General features: G+C 39.3%; 3 protein-coding genes across 4 annotated transcripts; 2 read left to right on the top strand and 1 right to left on the bottom strand.

Moving 5' to 3' along the window:
* Positions 1-209: 209 nt before the first annotated feature.
* Positions 210-2604, top strand: LOC143549915 (thylakoid ADP,ATP carrier protein, chloroplastic-like). Of its 2 annotated transcripts, none has more exons than XM_077040688.1 (9): positions 210-601; positions 667-729; positions 1248-1304; positions 1392-1475; positions 1577-1645; positions 1715-1827; positions 1895-2028; positions 2170-2248; positions 2350-2604. In XM_077040688.1, the coding sequence occupies exons 1-9, from the start codon at positions 275-277 to the stop codon at positions 2462-2464; spliced, it is 1041 nt and encodes a 346-aa protein (XP_076896803.1). In that variant the 5' UTR covers positions 210-274; the 3' UTR covers positions 2465-2604. The 2 variants fall into 2 exon arrangements, with proteins under 2 accessions (XP_076896803.1, XP_076896802.1); XM_077040687.1 differs by having other exon boundaries at positions 212-601; positions 1895-2064.
* Positions 2605-4010: 1406 nt separating this feature from the next.
* On the top strand, positions 4011-7054 carry LOC143549948 (receptor like protein 27-like). Its single transcript, XM_077040714.1, has one exon. The coding sequence runs from the start codon at positions 4014-4016 to the stop codon at positions 6624-6626; it is 2613 nt and encodes an 870-aa protein (XP_076896829.1). The 5' UTR covers positions 4011-4013; the 3' UTR covers positions 6627-7054.
* Positions 7055-7199: 145 nt separating this feature from the next.
* Positions 7200-9231, bottom strand: LOC143549914 (mitochondrial uncoupling protein 1-like). Its single transcript, XM_077040686.1, has 9 exons — positions 9083-9231; positions 8738-8950; positions 8577-8655; positions 8353-8486; positions 8181-8279; positions 8002-8106; positions 7783-7857; positions 7576-7662; positions 7200-7404 (listed from the first exon to the last, which is right to left on the bottom strand). Exons 1-9 carry the CDS (start codon positions 9164-9166, stop codon positions 7369-7371), a joined length of 912 nt encoding a protein of 303 aa, XP_076896801.1. The 5' UTR covers positions 9167-9231; the 3' UTR covers positions 7200-7368.
* Positions 9232-24923: the final 15692 nt, after the last annotated feature.

Here is a 24923-nt window from a genome sequence, read left to right as displayed (position 1 = left end):
TGTTATCAGTAACATAGCCTGGTTAAAGTGAGACAACAAGCCTCTTTAAGTATGATTATTTAAAACACAAGAAACTTGTGGTTCTACAAGAAAAGTAAATAAAAAATCTCAAAATGAAGAAAAAAGAAATAAAATGATTATGAGAAGATTAATTAATGAATAGGAGTTGGCGGTATATGTATATATAAAAGTAAAAAAGAGCAACGGTTCCTTGCAACTCAACTGGGTGTGGGTTTAACCTTATCTTCTTCTTCTTCTTCTTGGTTCAATAATAATGTCAAAACCCCCCCAAGCCTTGAGGTTAGTTTGGAAGAAAGTAATCCCATTTGAACATGGTGGGTTTGCTAGCGTTTCTTTGATGGAGAATTCGAAGCGGATAGAGTTGGTGGAACCTACACCTACGGCCACACAGTTGCTGAAGCATCCGGTGGCTATTGTTGCTTTGCTCCCCAAAGACGCTGCAGTGTTTGCCGCCGGTGCTCTCTCTGGTGCTGCCGCCAAAACAGTGACTGCTCCTCTTGACCTGATTAAACTCATCATGCAGACTCATGGTCTTCGAGTGGGCCACCAAACTGCAAACAAAGCCATTGGTTTTATACAGGTTTTTCTTTCATTTCATTTGCTGCTATATATATTATATATCATGCATGTATGTTTGCATTGCAGGCCTTTGCATCTATAGGGAAGCAAGAAGGCATTAAAGGCTATTGGAAGGATAACTTTGCTCAGGTACACACCCTCACCTGCTCTTAGTTATATGAGAAAATCAAGTTTGTCCAACTTTTTTCAAATATAGACACCACAATTTAGCTTCTAACTTCAATATACATTCAAATTGAGCCAATCAAAATTTGCCACGTACCCCAAGACGACTAAATATGGACACTGAAATCATGAAAAGTGACTTCGGACCAATCAAAACTGTCATGCGTCTTAGTCGCCTTATTGTAGGCTAAAAGACAGACGCTTACTTAACCGGCGCCTCCTTTTTTAGCCGCTAAAAAAGGAGAAGGCGGCTAAAAAAAGAGAAGGTGACTAAGACTTAAAGGCTAAATTTAGCCGTCTTGGGTTACGTGGCGAAACCTGATTGGCTCAATTTGAATGTCTATTGGGGTTGGAGGCTAAATTTCGGTGTCTATTTTTGAAAAAAATGTAGTTAAACTTGATTAGTTACGTAATTTTCCCTAGTTATATTTCCCTATTCATTAACCTCTTTTTTTTTTTTTTGTTGTGGACCACTGTTTCAGGTAGTCCGAGTCCTTCCCTATAGCGCAGTACAACTCTTTGCATACGACACATACAAGGTAAGCAATATTAATGTTGTTCTCTTCTGCTCTGCTTCTATCTCATACCTACACTACACATGATGAAATAAAATTGTATGCGTGCAGAAACTTTTTAGGGGAACAGATGGCGAGCTTAGCCTCGTTGGACGATTGGCTGCAGGTGCTTGTGCTGGCATGACTTCAACTTTTGTAAGCTACATTCAAACCTACTTTTAATAATACCATACCTAGCTATCCACTCGAGTTATATATGTGCATATTTATTAACCTTAGAGGCCGGCTTATTTCAGGTGACATACCCGCTAGACGTCCTTAGATTACGTTTGGCAGTTGATCCCGGGTACCAAACCATGTCAGATGTAAGATTCATAATATTTGGCTTAATTATGCATCTTTGGTTAATTAAAAAAATGTATGCATGTTTTCAGGTATTTGTAAAGATGGTAAAAGAGGAAGGGTTGGGATCCTTCTATAGAGGTCTCGGACCTTCTCTTATTGGAATAGCGCCCTACCTTGCAGTCAACTTTTGTGTTTTTGATTTGTGAGCACCAATTTTGCAACTTCAACTTGTTATATTCACCAATATGTAGCTAATATTTGATGATCAGGGTAAAGAAGTCTTTGCCAGAGAAGTTTAGGAACAAACCCGAAGCATCAATAGTGACCGCGTTCGTGGCAGCTAGCATTGCCACGCTTACATGCTACCCGTTGGACACTATTAGAAGACAAATGCAAATGAGGGGTACACCTTACAACACTATTTTAGATGCTTTTCCTGGTAATTAATATCCATTATATATTTACACTTCATCAACAAACTAAATGTTCCATCTTTAAAACCTAAGTAAGTATATATATTGTTTATTTGGATTGCATTGTCTAGGTATTGTTGCTCGCGACGGTGTAGCTGGATTATACAGGGGTTTTGTACCAAACGCTTTAAAAACCTTGCCAAACAGCAGGTACTGGCTGCTTCCAAATAAAACTGATGCAATTAGTTAATATAGACATATAAAAATAAAAATGATTTTTGAAAAATGTGTCGCTTTGTTTTGTGTTGTAGCATTAAGCTGACTATCTTCGATGGTATGAAGCGATTGATCTCTACAAGTGAGATAGAGTTCCAAAGAATCATGGAAGAAAACCGGAAGCAGAGTCCCAATGCTTCAAGTTTTTAGATTTATTAATTAATTCTAGTTCAAGGTATCCACTGCTAGTAGTATCATATCATTGGTTTGATTCGAAGATCATTTTTGACATTGAGTACGAACAAGTAAAAGCTTTACATTCATTCAAAGTTGTTTTGACTTGAGCAATACAAAAGTATTTCTGTTGAATGCATATATATAGATCAACAAGTGTGTAGGAGTATTATCATTCTATATATTGCATAAAAATAAAAATTAGTCAATTATTAGTATTTCTTCCTGCAGAGTGCTTAAATATCACAACATACAGTTTGAGGCAACTGGCAAATGGTGTTGTTGAGTTACATTTCCGAACTCCTTGAAAATTCTTATGTTGTATCACGCAGTTCGAGGTAGTCGTAACGATCATGATCATGATCATTATCTTGCCGTGTATGTTTAACCTTAAACAAAACAACAACCGGAAACCAACCTTAATACCTAAAATGTAATTCGGTTAGGATACCGGATTTACTTCCAAAAAATAAAAGAAAAACCCGTGTTGGGTTCGAGACAAACTTTTGTGTGAAGATCCAACAACCCTGGATTAGATCAGAAATGAGAAACTCCAAAACATCACCAAATTGATTAATCTACATTTTATTTTATAAAACATGGACTAAAATTGAAGACATGATGCCTGATCAGGTATCTTATTTATATGGAACTGGGAAAATAGTTTGATTAATTAATAATTCGGTATTTGTGTTGTGTTGATAGAATTTGAAAATGAGACAGGGTTGCATTGCAACAATTTGATTATTAAAACATTATTTAATTATGATTTCACCCACCGTCCATGCTTTACATGAGTGGCCGTTAATAATAATAATAATAATAATAATAATAATAATAATAATAATAATAATAATAATAATAATAATAATAATAATAATAATAATAATTTTTAATTCATCTAGTGCACACATCTTCATTGCACATATCATTTAATAACACAAACACATCCAAATATAAAAAAGAAATAAGTAGCAAAAGGACACAGGAGATGTGATTATGAAGTTAACAACCGTCCATTCACTAAGCATCTTGTGATGAGGATTTCCTGGATGATCATCCTTGTAATTGGTTTGCAATTACATACTCTACCACATGTTGTATACACTAATCAATACCTGAGCCATCAACAGTCTCTGTTGTTAGCATTCAAAGACGACCTCGTTTATTATGATCATTCGATTGCTGCAGGGTGGAGTACAACTCTTGACTGCTGTGACTGGGGTGGGATCACATGCGACAGGCACGGTCGTGTTATAGGACTCGATCTCAGCAGCCAAAGTATCAGTGCCACCCTCAACGACTCCTCGACTCTTTTCGCTCTAGCTTACAACGACTTTGGTTCTGCAGGTTTATTATTCCCGTCTGGTTTCGGTAACCTCACTCACCTCACTTATTTGAATCTTTCCAATACTTATTTTGAAGGTCAGGTTCCTATTGAAATCTCCTTGATCACAAGGTTGGTTACCCTTGATTCTCTTCGTCTCGTCCAGATACGCTTTATCTTCAAAATCCAGATCTTAAGATGCTAATTCAGAACCTTACAGAATTAAGACATCTCTATCTAGACAATGTGAACATTGTGACACATGATTGGTCTGGGTTTATATCTTCTTTATTACCCAATTTGCAGGTTTTAAGCTTGAAAAGCTGTAATCTTTCCGGGTCTTTAGAGGACTCATCGCTTGCTAAGCTTAAACACCTTTCGGTTATTATTCTAGATGGAAACACCTTTTCGTCTGGAATCCCTGAGTCCTTTGCAGACCTCCAGAATATTACTGTTTTGAGTCTACAAGGATGCAATCTTAGTGGCCTGCTACCATATAAGATCTTTCAGGTCCCCACTATAAACACGATCGATCTTTCCATGAACGTAGTGCTTGAAGGCCCTCTTCCCGATTCCATGGGTGCTGTTGAGCTTCAGAATCTGATTCTTAGCGGCACACGGGTTGGAGGGAAACTACCGGATTCTATTGGTAGTCTTAAAGCACTGTCTCGCGTAGAGCTTAGGGGTTGTGAGTTCAATGGGCCCATTCCGGAGTCGATGCAAAACCTTACCCGTCTTCAAGTTCTAGATCTATCCTTTAACCAGTTAACGGGTTCAACTCCATCGTTTCAGTCGTCCAAGAATCATCTAGTGTGGGTAGGTTTGAACCAAAACAAGTTAACCGGCGGAATCCCTTCGTTTGAGTGGGAAGGCCTTGATAAGCTTGAGTACCTTGATTTGGCTAATAATTCCTTGACTGGGAGTTTTCCAGACGCTTTTTTAACACTAAAGTCACTTGAACATTTAGACCTTTCCTACAACTCCTTTTCTGGCAAAACTAACGACGACTCTATAAATGCTTCTTTTTTTTCGTACCAACTGAGAACCATAGATTTGAGTAGCAACAAATTTGAAGGGCCACTACCTGGATTCATCTTCAAACTTGCAGCCATTTCGAGTCTCGAGCTTTCTGCAAATAAATTCACAGGCAGGGTCAACCTGCACATGTTTGCAAACTTGAAGGAGCTCTCGGTGCTTGATCTCTCGTATAACAATCTTACCGTCAGCGTAGAAGCAAACAACAGCTTTTCATCACTCTCTAAACTCAACAAGCTCAAATTAGCTTCATGCAAGATGCAGCAGATTCCTGATTTAAAGAACCTATCAGGACTGGCGATGCTCGATCTTTCAGACAACCAACTAAGTGGTGAAATACCCAGCTGGATCTGGGAAACTGGAAATGGCTTTCTCCGGCAGCTGAATCTGTCATATAATAAGTTTTCAAGCCTGCAAAAACCGTACACTTTTCCTTTTCTACTTGACGTTCTTGACCTGCATTTTAACAATCTGGAAGGAGACATCCCCATTCCTCCAACTCGAGTTTATGTTCTCGATTACTCCAACAACAAATTCGGATCTTCAATCCCTGTTGACTTTGGCAATGCGCTCACCTCCACCTTCTTCTTCTCCGTCTCCAACAATAAGTTGGTGGGGCCCATCCCTCAATCAATATGCAATGCCAGCAGCCTGGCTGTTCTTGATTTATCTAGTAACAGCCTCAATGGCACACTGCCTTCATGCCTGGCGGAAAATACAAAGACTCTTAGAGTACTTAATCTAAGAGGAAACAACCTCACAGGCAATGTTGTGGACGCATTTCCAGAAAGCTGTGATCTGCAAACACTAGACCTTAGTGCGAATCATTTTCAAGGACCCCTTCCCCAATCTCTGGTGAACTGCAAAAATCTCATGGTTTTGGATCTCGGTCATAATATTATAACAGATACTTTTCCATGCTGGCTGAATAACCTGTCCAGCTTGCATGTTTTTGTCATACGCTCCAACAGATTTCATGGGAACATTACTTGTCTGGGATCCAACAGCCTTCAAATCATGGACATTGCTTCCAATAGATTTTCAGGTGTTTTACCTCCAACTCTGTTCACAAGTTTTCAAGGAATCATTAACAATACTCGATCAAAGCCCGACTATCTCTACTTCCAGCATCCGGCTATTGATGTAATCTATTATCAAGATTCAACGAGTGTCGTCCTCAAGGGAACAGAAAGAAAGCTTGAAAAAATTCTCAACATCTTCACTTCCATTGACTTCTCCAACAACAGGTTCAATGGGAGTATATCTGTAACACTTGGTGATCTAAAGTTGGTCAAACTTGTCAACTTTTCCCACAATGCGCTGACCGGTCCACTCCTGATGTCAGTTGGAAAACTGATCAATCTTGAATCACTGGACCTCTCGGTGAACAAGTTAAGTGGAAGCATTCCATTACAGCTTGCAAGTCTTTCATTTCTTTCATTCTTAAATCTGTCATACAATGAGTTGTCGGGACGCATCCCACGTGGCTCGCAATTTCAAACATTTACACGCTTGTCATTCAAAGGTAACCAGGGGTTGTGTGGTATGCCTTTGAACAAGAGCTGTAGTAACATGAATAATGCTACTTCAGAGCTTCCTACAGAAACGAACGAAGATGAAAGTGATCTGTATGTGAGTATTGGATTGGGATTTGTTGTGGGGTTTGTGATGATTATTGGTCCACTTGTTTTCCTACGGAGATGGAGGATATGGTACAATAATCATGTTGATGGGTTACTTTCAAGGATTATGAAAAGCAAGGATGAAGGCCCATGACGAGAGCATCATTTGTTGACATCAATAGTTAAGATTTCAAGAAGAAACCAAGTTCAAGTGCAGAAACAGAAAGTTCGATGGGCACCTGCCCAACTCTGGATAACTTGTAAATATAAAAGCAGAGAATTTTAGAATTTTAGCTCTGCTCATCATGGATGCATCTAGGCTTAAAGTTTTGTAAAATCGATGTCATTTATCCTTGAAGTTAAGATAAATCTGATTGTTGTTTTAAACTGAAAACAGGTAGTACTATTTTTAGTTTTCTGTCGTGTAATCACTTTATTTCGATGAATACTTGTGTGCAAATGATATTGTAAGCAATGTCTTATCTTAGTTTGAGATGTGTTTTGATGTAATAAAGCAAAATCATTACATACGCCTTACGCCAATTAAAGACCTATAAAGCTAATTATCCAAATCATGGTATGGTGCTTATCTTAAAAGTATGAAGATTGGTTATTATTTCATGAAATGGCCCCTATTCAAGAAGAAAAATAAGGAGATGCATTATTTTTTAATCACTGTAAACTAGAAATAAAATAAACAAATTTAGATAAATAGTGTTGTTAAGATAAAACAATCTGCAACTTCTTTTATTGAGAGCAATAAATATTTGTATATCCAGAAATTTGGAACATGGGATAGGAACTTAAAATCCCATATATATTTTCAATGACCTGTTTACATTTATTCAAGTGCAGAAGATGACAACAAAAGAGCAATTTTCACATATGAATTGTGTTCAAGCCGACTCGATGCTTTTAACAAACTTCTTCGCCTGTCCAACAAACCAATTAGAAGTAATCAATCATATGAAAACATTATCAAAGACGCTTAAAATGACAAGGCGCAAGAGAAGCATGTGTATTGAGAGCAAAGTTTCATATCAGAGCTACTCAGACTAGTACTTAACTTCGCTTGAAAATGAAAAAAATTGTAAATTTCATACCTGCTCTAAGGTCAGAAACATGATGACATTCCAAGAACCCAACCTTCCAAAATTCGGGATAAAGCCTTTGTAGAAAGAAAATGGTCCCTGACAAATCAACCAAATCAACATCACTTTCTTTTCAATACTAAAACTCGTTGATTTAAGTAAACAATTTGATTGATTCTTCTCAAATCCACATAACAAACTTGTGTTAGGTGAGCTTACATCATTCTTGAGTGTCTTCACAAAACAATCTATGGTGCCTTTGTAACTTGGATCTCCCATCATCCTTGATTTTACCTGCCAAAACACACAAATGTAAGTATGCATTCATCCGTTTTTTTGGTTTTGTTTATTTAAATGTATTAACAAAAAATAGTAATACATTATTGTTGGTTTAATTTAGAATAAGAATAAGAACAAAACTATGTTATTTATAAGTACCACATCCACTGGGGATCCAACGCAAACGGCAACAAATCCTGCACCTAAACCCGATAAAAGATGGGTGACGACATTATCAGTGAATCCAGGGATCTTCAGAATCGTCTGCAACGTGATAGACGGTTAAAAAACACTTGAAATTCCAATAGTTAATTGTAGTTTCTTTCACAAATACCAACCTGCTTCACTTGATCATAACTAGCCAACTCGGCAGCATTTATTATAGCATTACGGGCAACATTTGGGCCCAACCCAGTCCATAGAGCTCTAACCCCTTCCTGTATGCAATTAATTAACTTATAACTTAAATAAAATCAAGGAATGAAATGAAGGTGGTACTACGTACATTACCTGTCTGGCTATCGTTGAATAAGCATTTAAAGCACCAGAGTAACGCCTTGGCACGCCAGGTGCAAGTTTCCCTTCAGCTTGAAGCCGAACCTTGACTAGATCAGTAGGATTTGCGATGGATATTGCAACAGCACCTTTTTTTTTTGGAATAATAATGAGGCATCAATAAACATAAGAATAATAATATTTGATGATTGAGAGAGACATATTATTTTGTTACCGACCGGTTGTGAGGCCAGCAAGTATCTTAGTGGTCAAAGGGACGTCTCCGACAAAGTTATCACCGACATACAAGTTTTTAATCTGTGTTGGCATTTAGAAATGATATTGTTATGCAGAAGAAGATAAAGATAATAAAAGAAACAAGGCATATGTAGGTATGTACAGGTTCATATAATCCAATTCTTAAGCCTCCAAACAAGCATTGGCGATGTAAACCGGGTACAATGCCTTTCCACAAAGAGGCGAGGCCTTCTTCCCGTGCAATAGTGGCCACCGTACCCAGCATTCCCCTGTATTTTGGTCCATGATCAGCTGCAGCTATCTTCTTTTGCAACTGAAGCCTGACCTTTGCAGTGTCTAATGGAATTGTACAGATCTAAAGCAGTTCAAAGTAATATTATATATCTATGTTAAGGCCAAACAAGCTAATTAATTAGCAATGAAAGTGAAGATAATATATAGAATACAAGTAAGAATAGTAACTTAACTAACTAACTAACTAACTGACCTCAGCAAAACAAGCTGCGAAAGCGCTGCTAGCGAAGATGCCCGGGAATGATATGTCGGATTTGGAATCTCCGCCGGAGACCATCGCCAAACAGAAACAGAAGAGAAAGAACGAACAGGTAATTAATGTGTTTAATAATAAAAATAATAATAATAGGAAGGAAGGAAGAAAGAGAATATTAAATGTGAGTGGGAAACAAGGAACTTGTGTGTTGATGCCTCCCTCACTCACAAAGATCTTTTTTTTGTAACTAACAATCGGTAAAGTTAAAATACACATACAACAAAAATGAGAAAGTTAAAATACACATACAACAAAATGATCTTAGATTTGAATAGTTGAGATTAATTTAATAAATAAAAATTGATGGAAATGTTTGTTGACTTTCTCTCTCCACATGCAAGGCACATGTCAATTCCTACTTCATTTTAAAATGTCCATAACTTTTTCATATGACATTATTTTTTAAAAAAAAATCACCATAATAATAAGCGTTTTTTTATCTTTAATATGAGTATCATATTGTTATATAAAAATAAAAAAAAATTGATGGATTTTTTTAGTTGTGTTTTTTTGTTATTCATTGTGTCTTTTAGTTTAGTTTTCATATGAATTGTATTATAGATTTTGATCATTATATTTTTCAATTGGTACTCATATTAAAGACAAAAATTAAAACAAAGATTACGTCACTGTGTCGTTTTGTTCGTCATTAGCTTTTAGTCATTGTGTAATATGTTCATTGTCTTTTATTCGGATTGACATATGACAAATTCATTTAATTTGAGAAAAATAGTATTGCGTTCATTGTATATTACGTTCAAGTCATTGTGTAATATGTTTGTTTCCATTGTGTTTTACGTTTCAAGTCATTGTGTTATATATATTCACCATTGTGCCTTACGTTTTAGGTCATTGTGTTATACGTATTCACCATTGTGTCTTACGTTTTAGGTCCCTGTGTTATACGTATTCACCATTGTGTCTTACGTTTTAGGTAATTGTATTATACGTATTCACCATTGTATTTTACGTTTCAAGTTATTGCGTAACATGTATTAATCATTGTGTTTTATGTATTAGATAATTTGTTGTTATTTTATCATTGTTTTTACATATTATTATTACACAACGGTGTTATTAGTATTTTAAAAAAAAACATAATGATGAGTTGAAAGACACAATGACGAAAAATGACATAATGATGTACGAAAAGACACAATGGTGTGCGAAAAAACACAATGACGAAAAAAGACACAATGATAAGCGAAAAGATACAATGGTGTGCAAAAAGACACAATGACGAAAAAACACACAATGATAAGCGAAAAGACACAATGGTGTGCGAAAAGACACAATGGTGTGCGAAAATACACAATGGTGTGCGAAAAGACACAATGACGAAAAAAGACAAAATGATGAAAAAAGACACAATGATAAGCGAAAAGACACAATGATGTGCGAAAGACACAATGACGAAAAAAGACACAATGGTGTGCGAAAAGACATGATGTGCGAAAGACACAATGACGAAAAAAGACACAATGGTGTGCGAAAAGACACAATGACGTGATTTTTGTTTTAAATTTTATATAACAAAATCATACTCATATTAAAGATAAAAAAACGCTTGTTATTATGATGAATTTTTTTAAAAAAAATATCATACGAAAAAGTTATAAACGTCTATGAGGGTAAAGTTAAAATACAAAGGACAACAAAAATGAAAAGGGTGAAATATAATTTAATCAATTGATCTTAAATTTGGATGGTGGAGATTAATTTAAGAATAAAAATTGAATAAAAATTGATGAAAAGGACATGAAAATAATAACCCACTTATGATGACTTTCTCTCTCCAATGCAAGGCACATGTCAATTCCTTCATCATTTTAAAACGTCTATAACTTTTTCATACGACATTTTTTTAGAAATTTTTTTTACCATAATAACGAGCGTTTTTTATCTTTAATATGAATATCATATTGTTATATAAAAATAAAAAAAATTGATTGGTTTTTTATATTGTGTTATTTGGTTGTCTATTGTGTTTTTCTATGTATTGTGTTATATATTTTGGTCATTGTGTTTTTCAATTAATACTCATATTAAAGAAAAAAATTAAAACAAAGATTACGTCATTGTGTCTTTGTGCTCAACGTTTGCTTTATACTTATCTTTGTGTTTTAGTCGTTATGCTCAATATTCACTTAATTTGAAAAAAATAGTATTATGTCGATTGTGTATTACGTTCAAGCCATTGTGTAATATGTAGATTCCATTGTGTTTTACGTTTCAGGTCATTGTGTTATATGTATTTACCATTGTATCTTACGTTTCAGGCCATTGTGTTATATATATTTAGCATTGTGTCTTACGTTTCAGGTTATTGTGTAATATGTATTCATCATTGTGTTTTATGTATTAGATAATTTGTTGGTCTTTTTCATTATATATATATATATTATAACACAACGGTGTTATTAGTATTTAAAAAAACACAATGATTAGTTGAAAGACACAATGGCGAAAAAACACAATGATCAGTTGAAAGACACAATGGCGAAAAAACACAATGATCAGTTGAAAGACACAATGGCGAAAAAACACAATAACAAACAGAAAGACACAATGATTAGTTGAAAGACACAATGGCGAAAAAACACAATGATCAGTTGAAAGACACAATGGCGAAAAAACACAATAACAAACAGAAAGACACAATGATTAGTTGAAAGACACAATGGCGAAAAAACACAATGATCAGTTGAAAGACACAATGGCGAAAAAACACAATGATCAGTTGAAAGACACAATGGCGAAAAAACACAATGATCAGTTGAAAGACACAATGGCGAAAAAACACAATAACAAACAGAAAGACACAATGATTAGTTGAAAGACACAATGGCGAAAAAACACAATGATCAGTTGAAAGACACAATGGCGAAAAAACACAATAACAAACAGAAAGACACAATGATTAGTTGAAAGACACAATGGCGAAAAAACACAATGATCAGTTGAAAGACACAATGGCGAAAAAACACAATGATCAGTTGAAAGACACAATGGCGAAAAAACACAATGATCAGTTGAAAGACACAATGGCAAAAAAACACAATGATCAGTTGAAAGACATAATGACGAAAAAACACAATAACAAACAGAAAGACACAATGATTAGTTGAAAGACACAATGGCGAAAAAACACAATGATCAGTTGAAAGACACAATGGAGAAAAAACACAATAACAAACAGAAAGACACAATGAATTAGTTGAAAGGCACAATGGCGAAAAAACACAATGATCAGCTGAAAGACACAATGGCGAAAAAACACAATAACAAACAGAAAAACACAATGATTAGTTGAAAGACACAATGACGAAAAAACACAATGATTAGTTGAAAGACACAATGACGAAAAAACACAATAACAAACAGAAAGACACAATGACGAAAAAAGACACAATGGTAATCAAAAAGACACAATGACGTAAATTATTTTTTATTCTTATATAACAAAATTATACTCATATTTAAGGTAAAAAAAACGCTTGTTATTATAGTGAATTTTATTTTAAAAAAAAAATCATATGAAAAAGTTATAGACGTTTAAAAATGATGGGGGATTAACATGTGACTTGCATGTGGAGAGAGAAAATGTGTAATATTACTTTTATACCATTTTCCTTTGATCCATACTTAACACATGTCAATTAATTAATTAATTATGGCTTTTCATAATTCTCATTTTTGTTTCACTTTATAGAATAAATTGACCCCTAAAATGATGGGGTATTAACATGTGCCTTGTATGTAGAGAAAGAAAATGTGTACAATTAACTTTATACCCTTTTTCTTTTGGCCCTCACTTGACACATGTCAATTATTTATGGCTTCTCACACTTCTTATTTTTGTTACCCTTTGTAGAATAACTTGACCCTCGAATCCAATATATCTAATTTTATGCCATCTTTGGAGGACTTCAAATCATGTTTTTACTTTTCATGATTTTATTAAATAAACAACAATCTTTTATTAAACCCCTACCAAATCGATCTAATGGCAAAAGCCATTAAAGTTATCGCTAGTTAGTTTTAGGGAAAACCTGTCTATTCAAAGGACCACTTGTGCTAAAACTCGGACGTCATCAAAATCGAACTTGATATCACAAAGATGTTAGCATTTCTTCATCGAGCCACTCATGCTCCCCAAAGTGTTATATGTAGGGTATGACCGGGTATTGAAAAATTGGGTATTGGCGATACCCGGGTCGGGTTCGGGTCCGGGTTCAAGCATTGCCTCTAAAAATCATACCCTATGTATTGGGTTTGGGTCGGGTATAGAACCGGGTATTTGTATACCCAACTTCCGGGTATTGAAAAACCTTATTTTCGGGGTTTTTGGGTTTTTACAGAGTATTTTTCAGATATAGATTAGATTTTTAAGGGGTTGCACTTTTTAGGGGTATTTTTTGGGTAATTTCATGTATAGATCGGGTATTTGAAAAACATGGTTTTAGGTATTGGAGAAACCAAGTTCCGAGTATGGAACTGGTTCCAGTTTTCGGGTATTACCGGGTACAAATCGGGTCTAGTTCGGGTACGAGTTTTGGTACTGAAATACATACCCTATCTATACCCTACGGGTTCAGGTATTAAAACTCTGGCTATAAAAAACCGGTTCCAGGTTTTTCTTTCGGGTTCGTTTATTTTTCACCTCTACTCTACTCTTTCTTTTAAGCTACTTTTGCTAGGGCTTTTTTTAGTTTAGGCTTGTTTTTTTTAACTCTTACAACCATTTTATCTCAAGCGGGTTTGGAAGAAGACTCTACTTAATTCGAAGGCGATACGCCTTGCTGCCTTTACGAGGATTTCCCTCCCTTTCGCTTCTTTTGTTTGAACAGGACCACATTGACCGATGGAGGAGAGAACCCCCGAAGTAAACATAAAGAAGGGGTTTTCTTGTAAATAAATTCGGCGCAGTCGTTACTGACAAAACTAAATTGGACTAAACGTATCGGGTGGAAAACTGTTTTTGAGACATGAATTTTCATTCCTATCGAACCGGTTTGAAATCAGTTTGAAAAAAAAATTAAAAATAAAAATAACCAAGGTTCAAACCATATGTATATAATTAATTCATTGTTTGGGTAATTGGGTTTGGCGTTGGTTATCTGGTTCAAAGGCCAACACTTCAGTAAATGCACCCAACATTTTGTCAGAAGTCCCTTTATATCGTTTATTTAATAGAACAATATATATTTACTTCATTTAGTTAATCAAATAAATACGAACAAATGTTTCAGACGTTCATTTATGTTAGTCAACTTCATTTAAGTTTATTTATTTAAGTTCCTATATGTCCATTTGTTAACATTCATTTGTGTTCGTTAGTTATGCTTGTTGCTCAATTTCGTTCGTTTGTGTATTCATTAAAATATTTTTTGGCCCATTACATTTTAATTTGGTTTTATGAAATTAAAAACCAGTCACTACAATATAGTATATAGTTATATAATATTGAAGAAACACTAAATGACCCCGGCAGATTAAGGATAATCTGGGGGTTAAGTAGATGTTTCTCACGAGGGTTAGGTCCGGCAAAGATGCTTATTCTTCTCAACCTGCAAAACAGACACCGTAAGCTCGTCATTGAGAAGGGGGGGGGGGGTTCCTCCTTGTGACCACCCTCCGGCGTGAGAATCAGACTAGATTGCTCTGAATATAAGTGTATATTGAGAGAAATAGCTAGAGAGAAGATAGGATGATGATACCGTTCCAAGGTGTTGGAGTATTTATAGCCGAAGGTAGGTTTCCAAGCAGGTACGGCCAGCTGTATATAATATTCCTTTTCCACCAACCACGGGCTACGTTCGTGCCACGATGGGAGTTGGTGGGTAGGCAGCGGCTGATAGTGACATTTTGTACTGGAGCGTGCTGCTCCTCGTACTACTGTCGGTGAGCTGTCACTCTGTGATTGGTTCATGGGTTGCTTTTGCCAGATCTTGTCTATTTGTCCATATCTTGGTAGGTATAGTACAAAAGATCTTCTAGAAGCGTACGGACTGGCTCTTTTGGGCGGGAATATTCCCGCCCTGCTCATTCCCTCTTCAGGTGACATTACTGAAGTACGAGTTAGTGCCTTATGCGTGTAGCCTTACTGTTAGTGCGGGTAGCCCTCCTTCTTGGCTTGTATCTGCAGCTGCGGGAACAGGCAGGGTACTTTACCAAGGGAGGCTTTCCTGCGGGAACAGCTGGCTTACTGCGTGTAAGGTCTTCATCTCTCTGAGCATGGTGGGTCCTGCGGATCCAGTTGGTCTTTGCGCAGACGTCCCTCTTCAAGGTGAGTCTTGCGGGTCCAACATGGCTTTGCTGGGACCTACCTCTTCAAGTCCCCCAAGTCCATTGTTCTTCTCATGAATTGTTAATGAGGGAAACTTTTGGACTTTAAGCAAGGAGTTTTGAAAAGGGTTTTTCGTTTTTTAAGGTTTTCCGTGGGGATTCTTCCCGCAGTTTTCCTAATGTCACTTGCAGAAATTCCCGACTTTTCTGCCTGATCTTTGGGTATGATGCGGGTAGGTGTGTAACCTCCTCGCAAGTCGGGAGCGTTGAGTTTCATTTGTGTAGATTCTCCACGAGGTTTTGGTAGTTTGACATAGTGATCAGTTATGTTAAACAACCAATTCCACCTTGAAGCTTCAAACAATCTAGTTCTCAACGTTCCTGCCATGCGAGGGTGCTATTTCTCTTTCCGCAAGCATGGCCCATAAGATCCTTCTTGGTTTCAATTCCCTGCAGGTGCTAAGTATGTGAAGGGTTTTGCCTTGACACTGTACCCGCACTTGTCTTAGGGTTTCTTGTTTTCCAAGGTAAGGGGGGTATATTCCCTCTTATTTTTGAATCTTTTTGGAATTCGGAGAGTTGGTGAAAGGATAAGGACAGTCCAAACGGTTGAAGGGACGTTGGCGTCTTCTGACGGTTTCAGGACGTGCAGGAAGTTATGACGACGTGACAGCATGTGGTCAATCAGGACGCTTTTTCAGGCGCGTGGGCGCGAGTTTCATGACACGCGCCATTCCGACGCCTGTTGCCAGCTTGCTTTATCCACGTGTCGCCGTGTCATTGCGCCTGCGCTTTTTCTCTCATCTGTGACATCTGCCCGATCCGACCCGACCCAGGTACCCGTTTCTCTGACCCGATCTCTTTCTTTTATGATTTAGTATTTATTTATACTTATATTTTACTTTTAAAAATAATATATATATTTTCCTTCCCGCCTCTCTCTCTCTTTCTTTCCGCCGTCCCGTCCCTCTCCTTCTCTCTTTCCGCCTTCTTTTCCCTCTTGTCGCCGTCCCGCCCTTACGCCTTGTTTCCCTCTTTTTCTTCTAACTCTTTGCTTGTCCTTTGTTCCTTCCCGCCTAAGGTTGTCTGCGCAGCTCCACGCGCCAGACCCCTTACAAGGAATCCTGCGTGAAGACCACCTGTACAGCGATTCGCGAGACGAACTCTTCTCGCAGCGCGCTAAGAATTGTAATTCTTCTCGCAGCGCGCTAAGAACGGTAGTTCTTCCCGCGACGCGCTAAGGATTTGTAGTTCTTCTCGCAGCGCGCTAAGAATCGTAGTTCATCCCTCGACGCGCGAAGAATTATAGTTCTTCCCGCGGCGCGCTAGGAATTTTAGTTCCTCCCGCGGCGCGCTAAGAAATGTGATTCTTCCCGCGACGCGTTAAGGTTGGTTCTGTCTGCCTTCGCGCTCGCGCACTTTTGCCTTAGCGCCTTAGCCTTCTCGCTCTAAACCCTTTGAGTTTTCTTCTGTTTAATCTAGCCATTTGCTTTTGTGATGTCTTATCTTTTGAGCTGTTGACCTAATCTGCTTTATGTCTGAAAAGTTGCTTTCGGCGCAGCATGCGCGCCAACCCCATTGGTTGGCAGATAAAGTGACTGACATAATCTTTTGAGATCTGCTTTTTCCATGCTTGACCAGTAACTTTATCTGTCCTCTCCCATGCCTTTTTCTGAATCCTGTCAGCCTTTTTCTCTTTTTCCCTGCTACCATATCTTTTGATATCTTTACTTTTCAGAACTTTTTACTGTTGATATCTTTTCTTTTACTTTTGGAGATCTTTTCTAGGGTTTGTGTCCCCTAGGGTTTGCCTATATATAGTACTATTTTCTTAACACTTCACACACTACACTTATTCTCTTCCTCCCTTTTTGCTCTCTGCCGTTGTTCTTCAGCCGCCTCCCTCCTCTCTTGCCTCCGTCTTCCTCCCTGTTCTGCCCTGCTTTTCCGGTAATATATATATATAATAATTTACTTATTAATTATGCTAACTTATAATCAAGACTTAAAACCGATCGTTAAAACAATAATCTTATTTATAGGTTAACTTGTGCTTGTTTAAAGTTGGTTCTTGCTTTATCTTACACCGCATCGTTTATCAAGTGAGTAATCTCGTACCTAATCCCTTTTTGCTTTTAATGTTTTGGGATGTTCATGTGTTCATACAAACTTAGAGTCTTAAACTTGTTTATGAACTTTAGTCGCGCAGTATCCCATGTGTTGAGGACGTAGACTTGGCTGTTATTTGTATGTGTGGATCATTAACCGTCTTGTCGGTCTATTCCGCAGTTTTCATGGTACCATTAGATGAACACGGGAGAACTATCGTTTATGATTTTCTCTTTTGTTACACTTGCACAGTTAGTCTTGTTTGTGAGCTCAATTGTGAGCACTGGCAGTCTTGTCTCTTAGAGTTGGTCCCGATCTGATTACACCCTTGTTGAAACCCAGACATACACATGTTGCGCGCAGATTTATTGTTATCTATGTATTGTATTAAACTTGATTTCTCACCAACACGCAAGTGTTTGACGTTTATTTTAACACATGTTCAGGTTTGCAGTAGCTGTTTTGGAGCTTGTGGACACGTAGGAAGTTTTCTTTATGTTGGACCTAGATTAAAATGTATCAAGACAAGTTATTGCTGTTCGAATATTATGATTTACAATATATTGATTTATGATGATTTATGTTATCTTGTGTTTACCCTGCGCGTGCGCGAATGAATGTATTTATTAAATATTGACACCCAATAGTGTCACGAGTAATGAAACAATATGTGGCGCCCCGATGTATAATCCGCCTTTGGTCGGGGTGTTACAGATTGGTATCAGAGCTCGTTGACTTTAGGATAGGTGGTTAGACGTAACGGCCTAGAATACCTAAGAGTCCCTTCTCGCGCATGAGAGAAATCTCATGTTTGCGCGCTTATTGTTAATTACTCGTTATTTATGAATATGCTCGCGCTTGCGCAGTATATGATTTTATGTTTTATTTCGCGATATTTCGATTTTTGTTGAATTTCGATTTTTTATTGATTTTACTTACATGTTCGTTTGTTGGATTTGAAAATCCGAAAAGTCATGGTGATACATGAATAGTTGATTTTCAATTTCCATTTACGATTATGTTCTGAGGTTGGAGACTTGAAAAGTCATGGTGATACATGAATTGTCAACCTCCAATACTCATTTTCTTGTATGTTTTATATTGAAGATTGAAAAGTCATGGTGATACATGAATCGTCAATCTCCAATACTCGTTTGCTCGTATATTTTAAATTGGGAATTCGGAAAGTCATGGTGATACATGAATTGTCGATTCTTGATTCGAATTTGTTACCTTTATTAAGTCTGCATTTAGGGTCATTTAATCTACTTTAACTTTTGATAGTATCTAACTCTGCGAAACCAAGCTTTATAAAGTTATACTTTGCGATAAAACCAAGATATTAACTAAAATTAAAACTTTTATAGAATGCCTCCGCTATCTCGCCGTCATCAGAGGAGAGAAGCCTCGCGCAGACGTTCGCTGCAACGTTCCCAGGAAATGGCCGCCGCGATAGCCCAAGCCTTGAGCCAAAACAATACCTCCAGTTATAACATTAAGTCCTTTAACGCGGGTAACCCTCCAAAGTTCACAGGTCTTGAAGGAGCCACCGTGATGCTCCAATGGCTCGAAAAGATTGAAAACACTTTCCTCCATACCCAATGCCCCTCAGACAGACGAACCCTATATGCTTCCAGTGTCCTGGAATCTAGAGCGCTTACATGGTGGAATGGAGTAGCTCATGCGCGTGGCGCAGAAACTGCTTCTAGCATGACATGGGAGGAATTCAAGGAAATTCTGACGCGAGAATTCTGCCCTCCCAACGAAGTTAAGCGCTTGGAGGAAGAATTCTGGAACTTGAAGCAATACAGCGGTGAAGCGCGCGAGTACGCGACGCGCTTCCATGAACTAAGCCTGCTTGTCCCTCACCTTGTTACCCCTACCCGCCGAGCCATCGAGAAGTTCCTTGGGGGTCTCCCCATGGAAATTCAAGATTCTGTATGGGCCAGAAACCCAGCAACCCTCTCTGACGCCATCGAGTTGGCCGCTGTGCTCAGCGACAACCATGTCAGAGCAGGAACCCTGTTCCTGCGGGGAACTGAGAAGACCAAACCCACCAAGACTGTCCCTGAACCATCAGAAACCAAACCAGAACCCTCACACCATAACAACCCCAAACGCAAGCGCAGACAAGTTTACGCGCTTACCAACCCACCCATTGTCCAGCAACCCATTTATCAACCTCCAGTTTACGCGCCTAACCCTCTGTCAGCTTACCCAACACCTCCTGTGGCCCACAACTATGCCTTAACCAATCCAGCACTCCCTGCCCCGCCAACTAAGAAACCTTACACAGGAAACCATCCCTTTTGCCCAACCTGTAGACTCCACCACCCACCTCAAGTCCCATGTCGACTTTGTACCCGATGTGGCCGCACTGGTCACCTTGCAGAAAACTGTAGAGTCCTTCCCGCCAATCCAATTGCGCCAACACCACCAGTCTACCCGCAGAACCCACAATCAATCTACCAAAACCCACGACCCAGATCGTGCTTTAACTGCGGTGATCCCAGTCATTTCCGGAACGCGTGCCCGAGACTACAAGTGCAAATCACACAAGCGAATCCGGTGAACCAGATTTCAAACCAAGTAACGCGTGGACGAGCTTTTAACATAACCGCGCACCAAGCGCAAGCGAATAATGACGTAGTTAATGGTACATTTTTGCTTAACGGATTTTATGCTTCTGTACTTTTTGATACTGGCGCCGATCGAAGTTTTATTTCTCGCGCCTTCGAGCAGAAGCTTGCGCGACCGCGCGATAACTTAAAAGAAGATTTTTCAGTTGAATTGGCTAATGGTGAAATTATTTTAATAAACTCAGTGATTAAAGATTGCACGCTTAACCTTAACGAAAACGATTTTCTGATCGTCCTCATCCCCATGCCTCTTGGAAGCTTTGATGTTATCATTGGTATGGACTGGCTTTCGCATAATCGCGCCGAAGTTATTTGCGCCAAGAAATTGATTCGCATACCTCGAGAAAATGGTGATCTTCATATTTACGGCGAAAAACCCTCCAGTGGTCTTAAACTTATGTCTTGCGCCGAAGCCCAAAGACTCATGCGGAAGAAGTGTGTTGCATTCTTAGCCCATGTGGTTAAACCTGCTGAAGAGAAGAAGCTTCGCGATATCCCTGTTGTGCGTGATTTCCCTGAAGTTTTTCCTGATGATCTTCCTGGTATCCCTCCCGCTCGTGAAGTCGAGTTCCGTATTGATCTTGTCCCTGGTGCTTCCCCCGTAGCTAAATCTCCTTATCGTCTTGCACCCGCTGAGATGCAAGAATTGGCAAGCCAACTTCAAGAGTTGACTGCTAAAGGATTCATTCGCCCTAGCTCTTCGCCCTGGGGTGCTCCGGTGTTGTTCGTTAAAAAGAAAGATGGATCGTTTCGCATGTGTATTGATTACCGCGAGTTGAACAAACTCACCATTAAAAACCGGTATCCCTTACCGCGTATTGACGACCTCTTTGATCAACTCCAAGGTGCCTCTTGTTTCTCGAAGATTGATCTCCTCTCTGGCTATCACCAGTTGCGCATCCGCGATGAAGATGTTCCCAAGACTGCTTTTCGAACTCGTTATGGCCATTTTGAATTCTTGGTCATGTCCTTCGGTTTAACCAACGCACCCGCCGTTTTCATGGATCTAATGAATCGGGTGTGTAGGCCTTTCTTGGATAAATTCGTGATTGTGTTTATCGATGACGTTCTGATTTATTCTAAGACCAAGGCCGAGCATGAGCAACATCTTCGGTTGGTGTTGCAAAAGCTTCGAACCGAGCAGCTTTATGCTAAGCTCTCTAAGTGTGAATTTTGGTCGGATGAAGTACAGTTTCTTGGCCATGTTGTTAACAAGATGGGTATCCATGTCGACCCATCCAAAATTGAAGCAATCAAGAACTGGATTACGCCATCCACTCCTACCGAAATCCGTTCCTTTCTGGGCTTAGCTGGTTATTACCGGCGCTTCATTTCGAACTTCTCGAAGATCGCTTTGCCTTTATCAGCTCTAACGCACAAAGGTAAACCGTATATTTGGGGCTCGAAGCAAGAAGAAGCCTTTCTGACGCTCAAGCGTTTGTTGTGTGAAGCTCCTGTCCTTGCGCTACCTGAGGGTAATGAAGATTTTGTCGTGTATTGCGATGCATCCAACCAAGGTCTCGGTTGTGTTCTTATGCAACGAGGCAAGGTTATCGCTTACGCATCAAGGCAACTTAAGATTCATGAAAAGAATTATACAACTCACGACCTCGAACTAGGCGCAGTGGTATTTGCCTTGAAGATCTGGAGACACTACCTTTATGGTACTAATTGTATCCTCTACACTGACCATAAAAGCCTTCAGCATATCTTTGATCAGAAGGAACTTAACATGAGGCAACGCCGATGGAACGAACTCATCAGCGATTACGATTGTGAGATCCGGTATCATCCTGGTAAGGCTAATGTGGTAGCCGATGCGCTCAGCCGAAAACCCTGCCAGCTTAACTGTATCTTGCCGCGCACGCAGCTTCACTTCGCGCCGATCCAAAGCAACCTTGAATCACGCATTCGTGACGCGCAGCGCGCATCCATCAGTAATGGTAACCTTCGCGCCGAGTTAGCGTGTGGCGCGGAAACGCACTTTGTCCCTAATCTGAGTGGAATTCTCTGTTATCTTAATCGCATTTGGATTCCCTTTGATGAGAATCTTCGCGCTGATATCCTGAGTGAAGCGCACAAATCTCGGTATTCCGTTCATCCTGGCGCCGATAAAATGTACAAGGATTTGCGCATTACTTATTGGTGGCCCGGTATGAAGAAGGATATTGCTGTGTTCGTAGCTAGATGCCTGACTTGTTCTAAAGTGAAAGCTGAACACCAACGCCCATCTGGTTTGCTCGAACAACCAGAAATTCCTACGTGGAAATGGGAAAGTATAGCGATGGACTTTATTACCAAGTTACCTTTGACAGCAAGCAAACATGATAGCATTTGGGTAATAGTGGATCGTTTGACTAAGTCTGCTCACTTTCTGCCCATTCGTGAAAACTACCGTGTTGAGCAACTCGCGCAGCTTTATGTCAAGGAAATTGTCTGCCGCCATGGTACTCCTTTGAGCATCATATCCGATCGCGATGGCCGTTTTATATCTCGCTTTTGGAAATCTCTCCAATCTGCGCTAGGAACTCGCTTGGACATGAGTACGGCATATCATCCCCAGACTGACGGTCAGTCTGAGCGAACTATTCAAACTCTTGAGGATATGCTCCGATCTTGTGTTCTTGATTTTGGAGGTAATTGGGATTCACACCTGCCTTTGATCGAGTTCTCTTATAATAACAGCTATCATTCCAGTATTGGTATGGCCCCATTTGAAGCACTTTACGGTCGTAAGTGCCGCTCCCCGATTTGTTGGAGCGAAGTGGGTGAAACTCAAATCACAGGACCCGAACTTGTTCAAGAGAACCGATAAAATCGCCAAGATCCGTGATCATCTGTTGACTGCCAGAAGCCGACAGAAGAGTTACGCAGATCGTAGACGGAAGCCTCTCGAATTTCAAGTTGGTGATCTTGTTCTCCTCAAAGTGTCGCCCTGGAAGGGTGTTGTCCGCTTTGGGAAGAAAGGTAAGCTTGCTCCTCGTTATGTTGGTCCATTCAAGATTCTCGCGCGTGTGGGAAAAGTTGCCTACAGACTTGACCTGCCGCCCGCGCTCAGTAATGTGCATCCAACGTTCCATGTATCCAATCTCAAGAAGTGTTTAGCTGACAAGAACCTTCACATTCCACTTGATGAAGTTCAAGTTGATGAAACTATGCATTTCGTTGAGAAGCCTGTTGAGATTATGGATCGCGAGGTTAAGCAAACCAAGCGCAGTCGTATCCCTATTGTTAAGGTTCGCTGGGAGTCCAAGCGCGGAGCCGAGTTTACATGGGAAAGGGAAGATCAAATGAAGATCAAGTACCCGCACCTGTTCTCTGCGCAACCTACTTCGAGATAAATTTCGGGACGAAATTTCTTAAAGTAGGGGAGACTGTGACATCTGCCCGATCCGACCCGACCCAGGTACCCGTTTCTCTGACCCGATCTCTTTCTTTTATGATTTAGTATTTATTTATACTTATATTTTACTTTTAAAAATAATATATATATTTTCCTTCCCGCCTCTCTCTCTTTCTTTCCGCCGTCCCGTCCCTCTCCTTCTCTCTTTCCGCCTTCTTTTCCCTCTTGTCGCCGTCCCGCCCTTACGCCTTGTTTCCCTCTTTTTCTTCTAACTCTTTGCTTGTCCTTTGTTCCTTCCCGCCTAAGGTTGTCTGCGCAGCTCCACGCGCCAGACCCCTTACAAGGAATCCTGCGTGAAGACCACCTGTACAGCGGTTCGCGAGACGAACTCTTCTCGCAGCGCGCTAAGAATTGTAATTCTTCTCGCAGCGCGCTAAGAACGGTAGTTCTTCCCGCGACGCGCTAAGGATTTGTAGTTCTTCTCGCAGCGCGCTAAGAATCGTAGTTCATCCCTCGACGCGCGAAGAATTATAGTTCTTCCCGCGGCGCGCTAGGAATTTTAGTTCCTCCCGCGGCGCGCTAAGAAATGTGATTCTTCCCGCGACGCGTTAAGGTTGGTTCTGTCTGCCTTCGCGCTCGCGCACTTTTGCCTTAGCGCCTTAGCCTTCTCGCGCTAAACCCTTTGAGTTTTCTTCTGTTTAATCTAGCCATTTGCTTTTGTGATGTCTTATCTTTTGAGCTGTTGACCTAATCTGCTTTATGTCTGAAAAGTTGCTTTCGGCGCAGCATGCGCGCCAACCCCATTGGTTGGCAGATAAAGTGACTGACATAATCTTTTGAGATCTGCTTTTTCCATGCTTGACCAGTAACTTTATCTGTCCTCTCCCATGCCTTTTTCTGAATCCTGTCAGCCTTTTTCTCTTTTTCCCTGCTACCATATCTTTTGATATCTTTACTTTTCAGAACTTTTTACTGTTGATATCTTTTCTTTTACTTTTGGAGATCTTTTCTAGGGTTTGTGTCCCCTAGGGTTTGCCTATATATAGTACTATTTTCTTAACACTTCACACACTACACTTATTCTCTTCCTCCCTTTTTGCTCTCTGCCGTTGTTCTTCAGCCGCCTCCCTCCTCTCTTGCCTCCGTCTTCCTCCCTGTTCTGCCCTGCTTTTCCGGTAATATATATATATAATAATTTACTTATTAATTATGCTAACTTATAATCAAGACTTAAAACCGATCGTTAAAACAATAATCTTATTTATAGGTTAACTTGTGCTTGTTTAAAGTTGGTTCTTGCTTTATCTTACACCGCATCGTTTATCAAGTGAGTAATCTCGTACCTAATCCCTTTTTGCTTTTAATGTTTTGGGATGTTCATGTGTTCATACAAACTTAG

Source organism: Bidens hawaiensis, unplaced genomic scaffold (assembly GCF_021521415.1).
Source record: "Bidens hawaiensis isolate Kalapana, Puna unplaced genomic scaffold, B.hawaiensis_p1.1 tig00015870_1, whole genome shotgun sequence".
Taxonomy (NCBI): Eukaryota; Viridiplantae; Streptophyta; class Magnoliopsida; order Asterales; family Asteraceae; genus Bidens; species Bidens hawaiensis.
Note: the sequence above shows the minus strand (reverse complement) of the source record. Positions and strands in the feature narration are given on the sequence as shown.

Excerpts from the sequence above, each read along its gene's own strand:
- LOC143549915 (XM_077040687.1), top strand. The coding sequence starts at position 275 with ATGTCAAAACCCCCCCAAGCCTTGAGGTTAGTTTGGAAGAAAGTAATC. Across the intron at positions 602-666 it reads AAGCCATTGGTTTTATACAG|GCCTTTGCATCTATAGGGAA; the intron begins GTTTTTCTTTCA and ends TTTGCATTGCAG. Across the intron at positions 730-1,247 it reads GGAAGGATAACTTTGCTCAG|GTAGTCCGAGTCCTTCCCTA; the intron begins GTACACACCCTC and ends CCACTGTTTCAG.
- LOC143549948 (XM_077040714.1), top strand. The coding sequence starts at position 4,014 with ATGCTAATTCAGAACCTTACAGAATTAAGACATCTCTATCTAGACAAT.
- LOC143549914 (XM_077040686.1), bottom strand. The coding sequence starts at position 9,166 with ATGGTCTCCGGCGGAGATTCCAAATCCGACATATCATTCCCGGGCATC. Across the intron at positions 7,663-7,782 it reads TGAAGACACTCAAGAATGAT|GGACCATTTTCTTTCTACAA; the intron begins GTAAGCTCACCT and ends TTGATTTGTCAG. Across the intron at positions 7,405-7,575 it reads TGTTTCTGACCTTAGAGCAG|GCGAAGAAGTTTGTTAAAAG; the intron begins GTATGAAATTTA and ends TTTGTTGGACAG.